The sequence below is a fragment of the Chrysochloris asiatica genome, unplaced genomic scaffold, assembly GCF_000296735.1.
Source record: "Chrysochloris asiatica unplaced genomic scaffold, ChrAsi1.0 scaffold00010, whole genome shotgun sequence".
NCBI classification, from domain to species: domain Eukaryota; kingdom Metazoa; phylum Chordata; class Mammalia; order Afrosoricida; family Chrysochloridae; genus Chrysochloris; species Chrysochloris asiatica.
The window spans coordinates 29,772,690-29,785,642 of NW_006408528.1; the positions used below are offsets into that span (position 1 = coordinate 29,772,690).

Sequence of the window (12,953 nt, forward strand, 5' to 3'; positions counted from 1 at the left end):
TATATATGCATAATATAAATTGCATTACACATCTTATATTAATTATTATACATATGCATAGTGTTTTGCAGAAAACACTATAGGCATTATTAAATTATTTGTTATATTTTTCCTTTTTAAAACTTTCTCAGATAAAGATTAAGTTTACAGAATTTCAGAACTTAAAACTTACACAGTATATAAAATATTGAAAAACAAAAGTGACAGGTCATTTTACTCATTACTTAAAATGAACTACTTTCCTTTGGAAATAAACCGGTGGGATAAACCATGTTGTTCTCTTATTATTCTCCAAAACATATAGTCTTACAAGACAAAAATGTTATAAAGGAAAGGAAAACATATAGCCAAGTATTGCTGAATAGCAAAACCAGGGTATGTATGAGAAAATGAAGTTCCACAGGGTTAGACATTGTTGTCTGTTTTATTCACTAGCGATACTCAAGGGGCTAGATTATTGCCTGGCATCTTGTTGTTGTTGTTTTTAAGTGCAATTGAGTTGGTTCTGACTCATAGCAACCCTGTATAGGTTTTCTGAGGAGTGGCTATAGTGAGTTTGAACATCCAACCTTGTGTGGTTTAAACTGACCTCACGGTCAAGTGCTTATGTTTCAGTGCCACACCAGGACTCCAAATATTTGTTGCGTTACTGTAAGATTCTTACAACTATTTCTGATGCCATTCTTTTTCTTCAGAACCACCAAATCTCAACCTTTGCTTTGGTATTTCCATAAATTACATGAGTATTCTCAAAATTGCCTTCATTAAGTTATTAACTGATTATTTCCCTGTTCTTTTAGCATGGCTGTGGGAACTTCGTCCGTGTGATTCAGGCTTTCAACCGCACTCACTTGTATGTTTGTGGGAGCGGTGCTTTCAGCCCTGTCTGCACTTATTTGAACAGAGGGAGGAGATCAGAAGTAAGTGGTTATTACTTTTGATGTTAATATCAAATAAATATGTAAAGTCTGTATTTTTAGAGTAAAAAATGTAAAAATACTGTCAATAGCCATAAACCCAAGATCTTTAAGCACGATTGTGTCACATTTGGTTACTGATTCGAGTTACTGAAAATATAGTTACTTGTCTTCAATTGAAAAAAAAAATGTGTGAGAGATTTATGAATGGAAAAACTATTAGAAGTAAGGGAAAAAACATTTGAAAGTTTATAATTATTTCACATGGGAAGCATTAATAATATTTACTTCAACGTACAAAAATATTTTATATAGACTTACTCTCTCAAATCTATTTTAATTAATTTCTTGTTTCTCAAAATTGGTAAGCCTGTCTGAGTCAGATAAATGTAAGAAAATATAATGGAGGAGGCCAAGTGGCTCTGCTGAAAATAACTGATAGAATTCATGAATCCTATGGTTCAAGCTCACCAGCTGTTCCTTGGAAACCCTATACAGGGTCGCTATGGGTCGGAATCGGCTCAACGGCACTCAACAACAACTTTCACTTTAAGGAGCTCTGCTAGTGTAGTGGTTACGAATCAAGCTGTGAACCTTAAGGTCAACAGTTTGAAACTACCAGCTGTTCCACAGGAGAAAGATGAGGCTTTCTGCTCCCGTAAAGATTTACAGCCTCGGAAACCCTGTATAGGGTCGCTATGGGTCGGGACTGACTCCGCGGCACATAACCACCACTACCACTTTCACTTTAGACCACCATCTTACTACATTAGGCCATCCTAGTCTTATTTTATTTATATTCGCTAACATGATATTAGGTACTGTGGGCCAAAGCATTTGCTAAAGATTAGTCAAATCTACAAAGGAACTTGGTGGTACAGTGCTAAGTGCTAACTGAAAGGTGGGCTTTTTGAAACCCCCAGGCACGCAACAGGAGAAAGATATGGTAGTCTGCTTCCGTACAGATATCAGCCTTGGAAGCTCTCTGGGACAGTTGTACTCTGTCATCACGAGTTTTGTGTTCTCAGCCAAATAGATCGCTCATAAGCAGTCAAATATAAGGGAGGTTGGGCTCTACCTGTTATACTAAGAAATTGTTTATTCCTTTCCACACCTGTTGATAAGGAAACTGTGAATGAGATCAAAAGACTTTTCCCACGTTCCTTGAGACAAGCATGTTGTTTTACTTAACATAATTACTTTTCAACTGAATTCTTTCAAATTATCTTAATTTAGTTTCATTATGCAACTAAATTATAGAAAGTCCAGTTTTAAAGGGATGTCCTAATTCAATTTTAAAGAACAGAATTGTGGAAAGGATTAAATATAGCTACTGATATACCCTATAAAGCTTACTTCTTTTTTTTTTTTAACAAGAATAAATCTACTTTAGAACTCATACAATTGAACAGTGATTCTTTCTATATTATTTTATTATTAAAATTCTTTATTCAAGCATACAATTTAGAAATATATAGTTTTGGTGAATTGAAAGTCATTTAAAATAACTGAGATAATAATTTGGCTCCAAATTGAGTCATTTTGAAATGTGGTTCAAGATGATATGAAATAGTAAAACTCTTAAAGGAAAAGTAAAGCTATGCTTCTTGGGAAGAATACAGTTGAATGCATTAAGCTCGTCATTCGAACCACATGCCTGTGATCAATTCATTAAATAAAGTGCTGCCTCAGACACCTGCAGTCTGTCAGAGACTCCACTGAAGGCTGTGCAGTAACTGTGCAGGCCAACAATAGCAGAGCAGTGTTGGGAATGCAGATTTCAAATAAAATCATTTTCCCATGTACAATTAGCCCACTGTGCACATCAAGGTTTCATTGGAAAGCCTGTCCATAAAATGAACTCCTTTGGAGCACCAGTATGAAATATGTTTCTTAATCACTTTGATAAATACGAATGACTTTAGTCTCAGTTCAAAAGATAGGTTTCCAATGGGAACCATTTCCATTAATTGATATACCCTATTTAAATAATATGTGAACAAAGTAGAAGCCCATTTTGAAATGAAAAGGGTTACAATTTTTTAACTTTATATATTTCGTATATTGTCAAAAGATTTCACCATAACATTACTTTAATATAAAAAGGAGCTTCCAAAAGTTCATGGGAAAATTCTATTATTTTTTTAATTCCATTTTTCTATGAACTTTTTGAAACCTCTGCATATCTGTAGTATATAAAATCACATGTAAACAAAAACTTGTACAGTTTGTTAGTTTTTTTTTTTTTTTAAACTTTTATTGTGAATTGAGTGAAGGTTTAGAGAGCATATCATCAGTTTTGCATTCAACAAATCATATACTTTGCTTCATTCTATGGTTGCAAATCCCTCCATGCACCAACGGTTCATAGCACTTACCTTTATTCACTTTAACCACTGCCTTCCTCCCTGTGTCTCCCACCAACCCCACCTTTCCCCTGCCAACCTCACTCTGGTTATATCTTGTCTGCCCCGTCGTGATCCATGTCAATGCGTGTCTACCCTCTAGAGCATTTATCATTAACTCCTCCCCCCGAAACCATCATATATTTTTTCTTATTTCAAGAAACCCACCTCTTTTATTTCTTTATTTATTTTGATGTATATATATATAAAAAAAATTTAAAAACCCTCAGGGATATATAATCGTTTAAATAATAGACCTGCACAGTTTTACCAGCACGAAACAACAACAAAGGTTTGATTAGAAGCTGTGGTGGTAAAGTGATTAAGCACTCAACTGCCAACCTAGAAATTGGTAGTTCGAACCCACCAGCCATCTGTGGGAGGAAAATGTGGAAGTCTGTTTCTGTAAAGATTTACAATCTTGAAAACCTTGTTAGGCAGTTTTACTATATCCTATAGGATTCCTATGAGTCTGAATAGACTCAGTGCATTGAGTTTGCTTTTTGGTTTAGTGTTTAAATACATACTTGTTTTACTTTAGTTATTGTTAAAAAAGAAGAAAAACAAAACAAAACCCAAAGAACCCTAGCATAAAATGATGATATCATAAGGCAGAAAATTGTATTTTGAAAGAATTTTTTTTTTTTAATTGTTAAAAGTATCTTTTGTAATGATCTGGAGTAGTACTTACTGTTAACATTATATAGCATTTTTTATCTATTTAAAACCAATTGGAAAGTTAACTAGGTTAAGTGAGCACACTCATTTATTACTCAATTTCATTTCTGACAGACTATCAACACCTTTCATCTGCCTATCTTTATTGGAATTCATGTGACCTGATAGTGTCGTTTATGATCCTATTTTACTTTCGAAGTGTTACTATGACCTTTGTGCTATTTTTTAAAGACTAATTAAAAATATTCATACAGCATTTTGATAGTAACCATCCAAATAATCCCAAATCCATTGCTATAACAATTCTTAATCGTGACTCTTCCCACTTCTAGCCACAATCTCTACTACCTGCCTTCTGTCCCTTGAGAAAAGTAAAGGAAAAGCAGAAAAGTAATGACTTAAAACTAATAAGAAAAGATGAGGAATAAATAAATAGCACTTGGTTACGTTTTCTGCAAATTCTTGGGCACATCTCACTGTTGGTTGATTTTATCAGCTATCCACATAACATTTGTTCCAATTATTAAATTTCCTTTAAGTTCCTAAGCCTGCCACTCATTAAGAAGATAACATTAAAATCGACACCAAGGATTTCACAAATTACAAAGATACCATTGACATCTAAATTACCCTCTGTATTTTTGGAAGCAAATAGGCAGCCTGGTATATTTCTTAATCTCTTTGAAGCTGTCCCTCTTTTTCAGATAAAGTTTCTTGATGAATCTACTAATAATTTCTACTATTCTGTTTTACATCTTCATTGTTTCCTCTGCATTCACTTATTTTTTCCTGTTAGAGATATAATCATGTTCTCTCGTTAGAATCATTATTTGTGTTTGCTCTTTGAATTTACTCCTCTCCTTTTGCTCTTTTGACTTCACTACAAAATGTCTCAGATGTATCCTTTGCTTTTGTACTTTATTCTCCATGTCCTTATTAAATATTTCTAAACTTTCACTCCTACCCACTAACTAAAAGTGTTTGGTTAGTGGCCAAGATTCTAAATTGACTTGCTCAATGTCCTGTCATGTAGACCAATTTGTAACATTAAACTGTTAGAAATATTCTCTATTTTTCTTGATCTTGTTTAGCATCTATGACCATAAAACATTTTACTATATGTCTTCTGTCCTACTTTTCCACCACTTACTACCCTTTCTTAACTTATTAATGTATTTTTATTGATTCAATCTACAACTGTTTATTCATTTAATAAAGGTAAACATAGAAACAAAATCAAGACCAACTTGTAGACGTTTCCAAACTGCTAAAGCACCAGACAAAGTCTTATATAAAATTTTTGATCCTTCCTTTCCATGCCAAAAATATTCATGGGTCCACATTTCTTATAAAAATTGCCAGAAATATTGTCTTGATAATTAAGATACTACAGGATAAGCACTGCAAGGTTGACAGTTCAAACACACCAGCTGCTCTGAGGGAGAAAGATGAGGTTTCTACTCCCATAAAGATTTACAGCTTCAGAAAGCTTCTACAGGATCACCGAGTCTGAATTGACTCGATGGCAGTTAATTTGTTGGTTTGTTTTGAGCCATTTGTTCAAGAAAACCAGTTGGTGCAATGGCTAAACACTCAGCTGCTAAAGGAAAGGTCTGTGGTTTGAAACCACTAGCTGTTCCACGGAAGAAAGATGTGGCAGTCTGTATCAGTAAAGATTACAGCTTTTGAAACCTTCTGGGGCAGTGCTACTCTGCCCTACAGGGTCACTATGAGTTGGCCTCAAAGGTTTATTTTATTTATTTATTTTTTAAATCATCTGATCCAACCTACAAAATTTATTCTTTTTCTCTTTAAATTTTAGAAGTATCTTATATTAGCTTTATATTGTTGCTGTTAACTACAGTTGAATTGTTTCCAACTTGTAGCAACCCTGTATAGGGTTTCCAAGGAGTGGCTTCTGGATTGAACTGCCTACCTTACAGTTAGCAGCCCAGTGCTTATCCTAGAGTACCAAACCAATACTCCAACTTTATGTTGGTGGATGTGGTGGTTGTGGTTGGGTGCGATCTAGGCAGTTCTGACTCATCGCAACCCTGTGTATGCTTTCTGAGGCTGTAAATTTTTCAGGATCAGAAAGCCTCATCTTTTTCCCATGGAGTGACTGATGGGTTCTAACTGCTAACTTTGTGGTTAGCAACCCAACTCATAATCCACAAAGCTACCGGAGCTCCTTAGCTTTCTATTAAAAGGAGATAAATATTTATCCTAATAAATATCTCTTGTCAGTGAAGTACCTTGACCACCATAGATCAAATTAAGCTGTCGGTTATAATACCCTGACTTGTCCAGTACCCTTCCCTGCTTTAATTTTCTACTTAGCACTGAGCATGAGCTGGCATAATCCAAATAGCAAACCAAGCCCATTGCTGTGGTAGCAATTTAAACACATGAAGACTCCACTGTGCTACAGAGAAGACCTGCTCCATAGGGTTTTCCTTGCTTTAATTTGGTTCACATGCATGGAGACATGGGTTGGGTTTGAACTGCCAATCTCTAGTTTAGCGTCCAATCACAACCACTTACACCACCCAGGAAAGAACAACATACTCCACATTATAAAAGATCTTTGTCTGTTTTGTTTACTTTATCCCCAAGGATCTATTCACAGACTAAATCTCAATAAATTTTTGTTGAGTAAATAAATGAAAGAATAAGTACTATAAATTTTGTATGAATTATTCATTGCTTTTTGTATAATGCTTTATCCAGCAAAGTTAAGTCGTAACATAAAATCTTGTTTTTTTAAAGTACATTTTAATTGTCTTGGAAATGTTATCATCCTTATACACATTTTTCCTCTGTGGACAGTTTTCTTTTTTTGGTCAATGTTCATTACACCAAGTTTAGGCTTATAGTGATCTTTGACTTTGAAGTAGTTTTTCCTGGTATTTATTTGAGAATTCTGTGTTGGATCAATCCTATGGGAAATGTACTGGGATGAGGATTAGACCAGCTGAGTTCAGCTTATAATGCACAGATGGATTCTGCTTATGGGCCAAGTACTTCTTAACACAGTAATTTGGAAGTCATAAACAATCAAACAGAAGCCATGTTGTTTTTGATGTGATTTGTTCTATTAATTAATAATTGTTTAACTAAGTGCTAAGTTATTTATTACTACTACATCTTCAATTTTATCTACAATAAAGGACCAAGTTTTTATGATTGACTCCAAGTGTGAATCTGGAAAAGGACGTTGCTCTTTCAACCCCAATGTGAACACAGTGTCTGTTATGATCAGTAAGTAAAAAATCAAAGGGGTCGCTGTGGGCAAAATATAAAATAACAAAGAAAAAAGAAATTTATGGGACAGTATGCCATTTTGGAACATTGCATAAAGTAACATGTGAAGACTGTGACAAAATAAAGGACGTATGTTTTCATTTTCTCCTTTCAAAGAACATTTGTGATTAAATGAAAACATGTAATTTTCCATCTTAATAATGAGAAAGCTGTCATTCCTATAGTAAGTCAACCAGTGACAAAAAAATCTGTTTGAAAAAATGAATAACATTTTTTTCATATTTTTTCCTACCAGAAACTATATAAATATTTCCTCATGTTTTAGTAATTCTTTAAAATTATTAACAAATGGTATTTCTAACAAATGATAGAACAGAGTACACTTATTAGCCAAGTGCATACTTTTTTGATTCTTTGTGGTGGTTGTTGTTGTTGAGTGCTGTAGAGTCAGTTTCAACCCATAGTGACCCTGTATCGGGTTTCCAAGGAGCAACTGGTGAGCTTGAACCGTTGACCTTGAGGTTCAAATTGACTTTGAAGTCCAGCGGTTTTACCCTGTAGATTGTTTAGAAGACACTAATCCTGGTGTGGTGCTGGGGGTTAATGCGCTGGACTTCAGAGTCTTTTCAGCTGATTTCCTAAATATTATCTAACAGAAGCAGTGTCTTGGAAGGCCTTTTCATTATTAGGAAGGAATTTTTGTTTACCTCTAGAAATTGTAAAGGAGTCCTGTGGCATTGAGGGTTACGAGTCGGACTGTTAACAACAAGGTCAGCAGTTCAAATCCACCAACCTCCTCCTCTGGAGAAAGATGAAGCTTTCTGCTCCAGTAAAGACTTATAGCCTCAAAAACCCTTTATAGTGCCACTATGACTTGTAACTGACTCGAAGGAACACAACAACAGAAATTGTATGATATGTCTCATGATAGCTAATTTCATATAAAAAGTGTTATAAAAATAAACTTTAAAGACATTTTAACACAGTAATATTGGAGTTTTATCTAATTGCATAGTGCTCAAAAAATTGACTAGAGAAAGGCAACATATATTTTCTTGTTAAATTGTGATATATCATTTAATAGCTTGGTTCTTAGGGAACTGAATTTGTTTCCAAATTGAGAGTTATTAGTATTCCTGATAGTTTGAAGACTTGAGACTTCACTTCCTGCATTCATGTTCCTATTATCTTTGACTGTTATGATTAACATTATAATCCGTACTATCAAAGTAAATGATTAAATAATTTGCTTACCTTAAAAACTGAAAGTAATCCATGTGGCACAATAGTGAATAATTGTTATCAGGACTGACTGTGAGGGTTGGAAATGTAAAGGTAGACATTTTGTAACAAAAGGAGGGAAGTGGCTGACTTTGCAGTCCAGGAGTGGAGGTCTTTGGGACCATCACGGGAGAAGAGAGGAATGTGAGACCCTACCCAGAGAAACAGTGATCCCAGAGATGGAGGCAGAGACTAAGACGTAGAGAGATGGAGTGGCTGGGGACTCTAGACCCAGAGAGGGAGAGAGGGACTCTGTGCTCACCGCCAGGGAGCAGGCTTGCAAGGCATACCCTTTGGTTGGTTGATGATGCATGGAAGGGATTGTAACCATGACAATGAAACCATATACAATAGGATGAATGTAAAGCTAATGTTCTCCCATGTAAACTATCAAATAATTCACAATAAAATATTTTAAAAAACACAACACTGAAAGTAAAAATAGTAGAAACTTTTATAAACTTGATTTTATTGTATAATCTGCCCTATTAATTTTTCCTCTAAAATTATGTCCATATCTGTTTTATTTCAGCACAGTAGACTTACGTTGTTAGTCATCTTACTTATACCAGTAGGACTTTATCATTTCTGTCTGTTTGTAATGTATTAAATAAGATGTTATCAATTTAATTTTCAAGGAGTACTGAGAACTAGAAGCATTCTAAATGTCATAATATAGCTATGGTATCTAACTCATTGTGCAAGATTAATGGTATTATGCTACTGTTAGTCACTGTTATGTTGTTGTTGTGTGCCATGGAGTCGGTTCTGACTCATAGCGACCCTCCATAGGGTTTCCGAGGCTGTTAATCTTTACGGGAGCAGAACGCCTCATCTTTCTCCCGCGGAGCAGCTGGTAGTTTCGTACTGCTGACCTTGCGGTTCGCAGCCCGATTCGTAACCATTACGCTACCAGAGCTCCTTAGTCACTGTTATAGCAAATTTTTAAAAAAAGTCTGGTGATGTCTCAAAGAATCTATCAAAAACCTTAAGAGGTTTTTCTGGTTTGTGGAAGTAAAATTGGAAAACAAAATATTTTTAATTAAAGTTAAAATGGCATTAGTTTATATATTTACAAAGCCTTTCAAAGAAATTTTGAAAAAGGAAAAAAATCCCCTCTCTCAAGCATGATTCTTTCTAAAAATTTATTAAATATTTATTTATACAAAAGAAGCAGAATGTTCGTAACTTGCCATTAAATTTATTGAGGATTTATGACAGGAAATGAAATCAATTAGGCATGCAGGCTTCTATAATGTTCAAGACATAAGTAATGATGTGGTATGAAGTGAGATTCGAATTGGCCTTCTCTGTCACACGCCAATCCCTGAGTAGCTTTCTCCTTTTCCTTCCTGGAAACAGATACGAGATTTCTTATAATTGTGCAATCAATCTACTAGACAGCAGAAACTCATAACTTACTATTTTGTGAGTAATAGAGTATAACAAAAATATGAATGAACTACAGAAAAATTAAAATGTTATAGGCATTTAACAGCCTGTGTGTTTTTGCTTTTCAAGTGTTTATAGAATTTTAAGGAAGTTAAATTGCTCAAAAAAAAGCTTTCATGCACAATTTTGTTACATCATTATGATCATTTTCCATGGACTTTGGATCCCTACTTGAAAAGACAGCTGGGTCACACACTGGTGGTCATACCTGCTTGTTAACTGGTAGGAGTCCAGTTCATGACCTGGTGAGCACATACTAGAAACATTGCATGCTCATTCTACCCTGGGCCAAATGGTATTGCTTATTACTAAACAGTAAGTCGAGAGTGTTTCAAAATGTCCCCATCCTGCCAAGATGACTACAGTCTGAAAGTAGCCAGGGGAGAATCCTAGAACATTAATCAAAGAACAGAGCTGCATAGTGGTTCAGTAGGACAAACCTGAGAAATAGGATTCTTTTTAAAATTCATATCTATGTAGCTACTGTTTTATACTCAATGGTCCTATTGCCTCTGACCAACTGAATGCTTACTGTTCCTATGAAGATAAAATTAATGTGAATCTTAACAGAGAAGCTGAAAGTTTAATGTTGTCTATAGAGATTCAAATATTTGATTCGATCATTAATAATGGCATTTTTAACTTGGTTTTTAAAAGTTTTCTTTCTTGTCTCTATCTTGTATTTATTATAGTTTAATTACAATTGAAAAAATTGGAGCACTTCATTTATCTGAATAGGATCCTTCTAGCACAAAACTTCTGAATGTATTCTTTTAAAAGTTAAATCCTTAAAAGCATAATATTGTTTTGACAAATTTAATGTGTCTTCCATATCACTTATTACCTTCAAATCATTTTGTAAAATGAAAGAGTCTTTTATATGTGATGAGAACTTCTGAAATGATAATTCAATCATCAGATGAGGGTAAGTCAAAAAGTATTGCTACTCGGGTTTCCATTCATTGATGCACAGGTTTATTTCAAACAAAATGTGTTTAAACATGTCTTTGTGATCAGTGGGTGGCTGCAGAAAAGTTCTGTTTTAGTCTTGTTAGGATTTGTCTTAATTATCTAATGCTGCTATAACAGGAATACCACAACCAGACATTTATTCCCCCACAGTTTAGGAGACTAGAGGTCCAAATACAGAATGCCAGTTCTAGGGGAAGGCTTTTCCTTTGTTGGCTCTGAGGAAAAGTCTATGTCTCCTTCTAGCATTTGTAGTTCTAGTATTTGTTGGAAATCTCCCCTGTGTTGGCATCACACTTCACCTGGATCTAGGAGCTTCACAGTGCAGAGATCCCAGGTACAAATGACAAACTCCGTTCCAGCTCTTCTGTCTTGGTAGTCATTGATTCCTCTGAACCCTACTCATTGCTCTCTCTCTTTGTATCTCAAGAGATACTGACTCAAGATACAAACTAATGCTGTAGGTTGCATCTGGGCTCATTAGCATTATAAAAGTGAGGATCTAAAACATAGGCTAGCACATCAGATCGATGGTGATCATATCAGAGCACCCATAATATAAGAGTGATTGCATCGTATTAGATCACATTATGGAAGTGATGTTAACTGCTAAACTTCTGAGAATCCTGTCCTAGCCAAGTTGACACAAAACCTTAACTGTCATGGGATGCCTTTAAAAAAGACCATTCTAAACAGTGATTTCAAAGGGGTCTGCTGGGACAGTTAAGTTCAAGGTAGAGAGGTCAGCTTAGAAGGTTATGGCAACTGTTGTTTAGAATTTTACAGAGGTAATCTTGATAGATTTTCTCCAAAGTTACAGGATGAGCATGGGACTATATTATGAAGAAGTTTTAAGAATATAGAAAACTGCACTGGTGAGAAAATGACCAGGAAATTTATGCCAAGGGATGTTTTCTAGCACAACAATGCACCTGCATTGTTATCAAGGAGAGCAAGTGCTGTCTGTGAGAGTTTTGTTGAGAAATCTAACCCCATCCACCTTACAGCCCTGATGTTGCCCTTTCAGAATTTTAGTTTTTTGTTCCCCTAACTCAAAGAACATTGAAAAACACATATGAGTCCCTCGAGTATGCTAAAATGGCTGTTTTGATGTGGTATAAATTGAAAATCACATAATTCTATTGGGATGGGTTACAGAGATAGAAACAATGCTTAAGGAAGTGTATAGCTCTGTGTTTAAGGTACAGTAGCTTCACATTTTGGTAGTTTTGTTTTATAAAGGTGGCTGTGAGTTGATAACAATACTTTTTGACTTGCCCTCATAGTTTGTAGATTAGAACATTGATACTTGGAGCCGTTACATTATTTAGTGCTAATTTTCAGTTTGTTTGTGATTCTAAGATTAGAAAACACATTTTTTGATATATGATGTTTTTATATTAAATTTAAAGGACTTTTTTGTTGTTATTTTTTAGACATGCACCATTTCTTTTTTAAGGAAAGGATTTTCTTTTTATTATTGCACATGGAATTTTCTGATACAGTAAGAAAACTAAATAAATTTCCAAGTAAATTATGTCAGAATAATTCAAGGAAATATCTATTTGTTACTCAGACTACTTAGAGTCTATAACAACATATTACATCTTCAAATTTGTGTTTCTTATACACACTACATAAGCTTCATATTTAGTATTACTAGGAGTGGACAGGGAGTCCTGGTGTGGCGCCAGACTGCAAATCTGTTTGAACTGCAAAGTTGGTGGTTCAAGCTTACCAGCTACTCCTTGGAAACCCAAAACAGAGTCGCTGTGGGTCGGAATCGACTCAACGGCACTTAGCAACAACAACCAGTGTGGACAGAAAAGTTTTCCTTGGTATATAGTATGATGTTGTTTAGATTTGGTTGTTTTCAGTTGTTTTTAACTTTTGATTGTGAATTGGATAAAGGTTAACAGACTAGATCATCCTCTTTGCTTTCACCTGTCATACATTCTAGTTCATCTAAATGATTACAATCCCCTCC

At 34.9% G+C, this 12,953-nt stretch overlaps 1 protein-coding gene across 1 annotated transcript in view; it reads left to right on the forward strand.

The window, feature by feature from the left end:
* The window catches only part of SEMA3C (sema domain, immunoglobulin domain (Ig), short basic domain, secreted, (semaphorin) 3C), a 210,478-nt gene that overhangs the window by 125,217 nt on the left and 72,308 nt on the right, over positions 1–12,953 (forward strand). The window contains exons 4-5 of the mRNA XM_006834345.1: positions 801–920; positions 7,171–7,261. Of these exons, the coding sequence (XP_006834408.1) occupies positions 801–920; positions 7,171–7,261 (211 nt within the window). The remainder of the gene's footprint in view (positions 1–800; positions 921–7,170; positions 7,262–12,953) is intronic.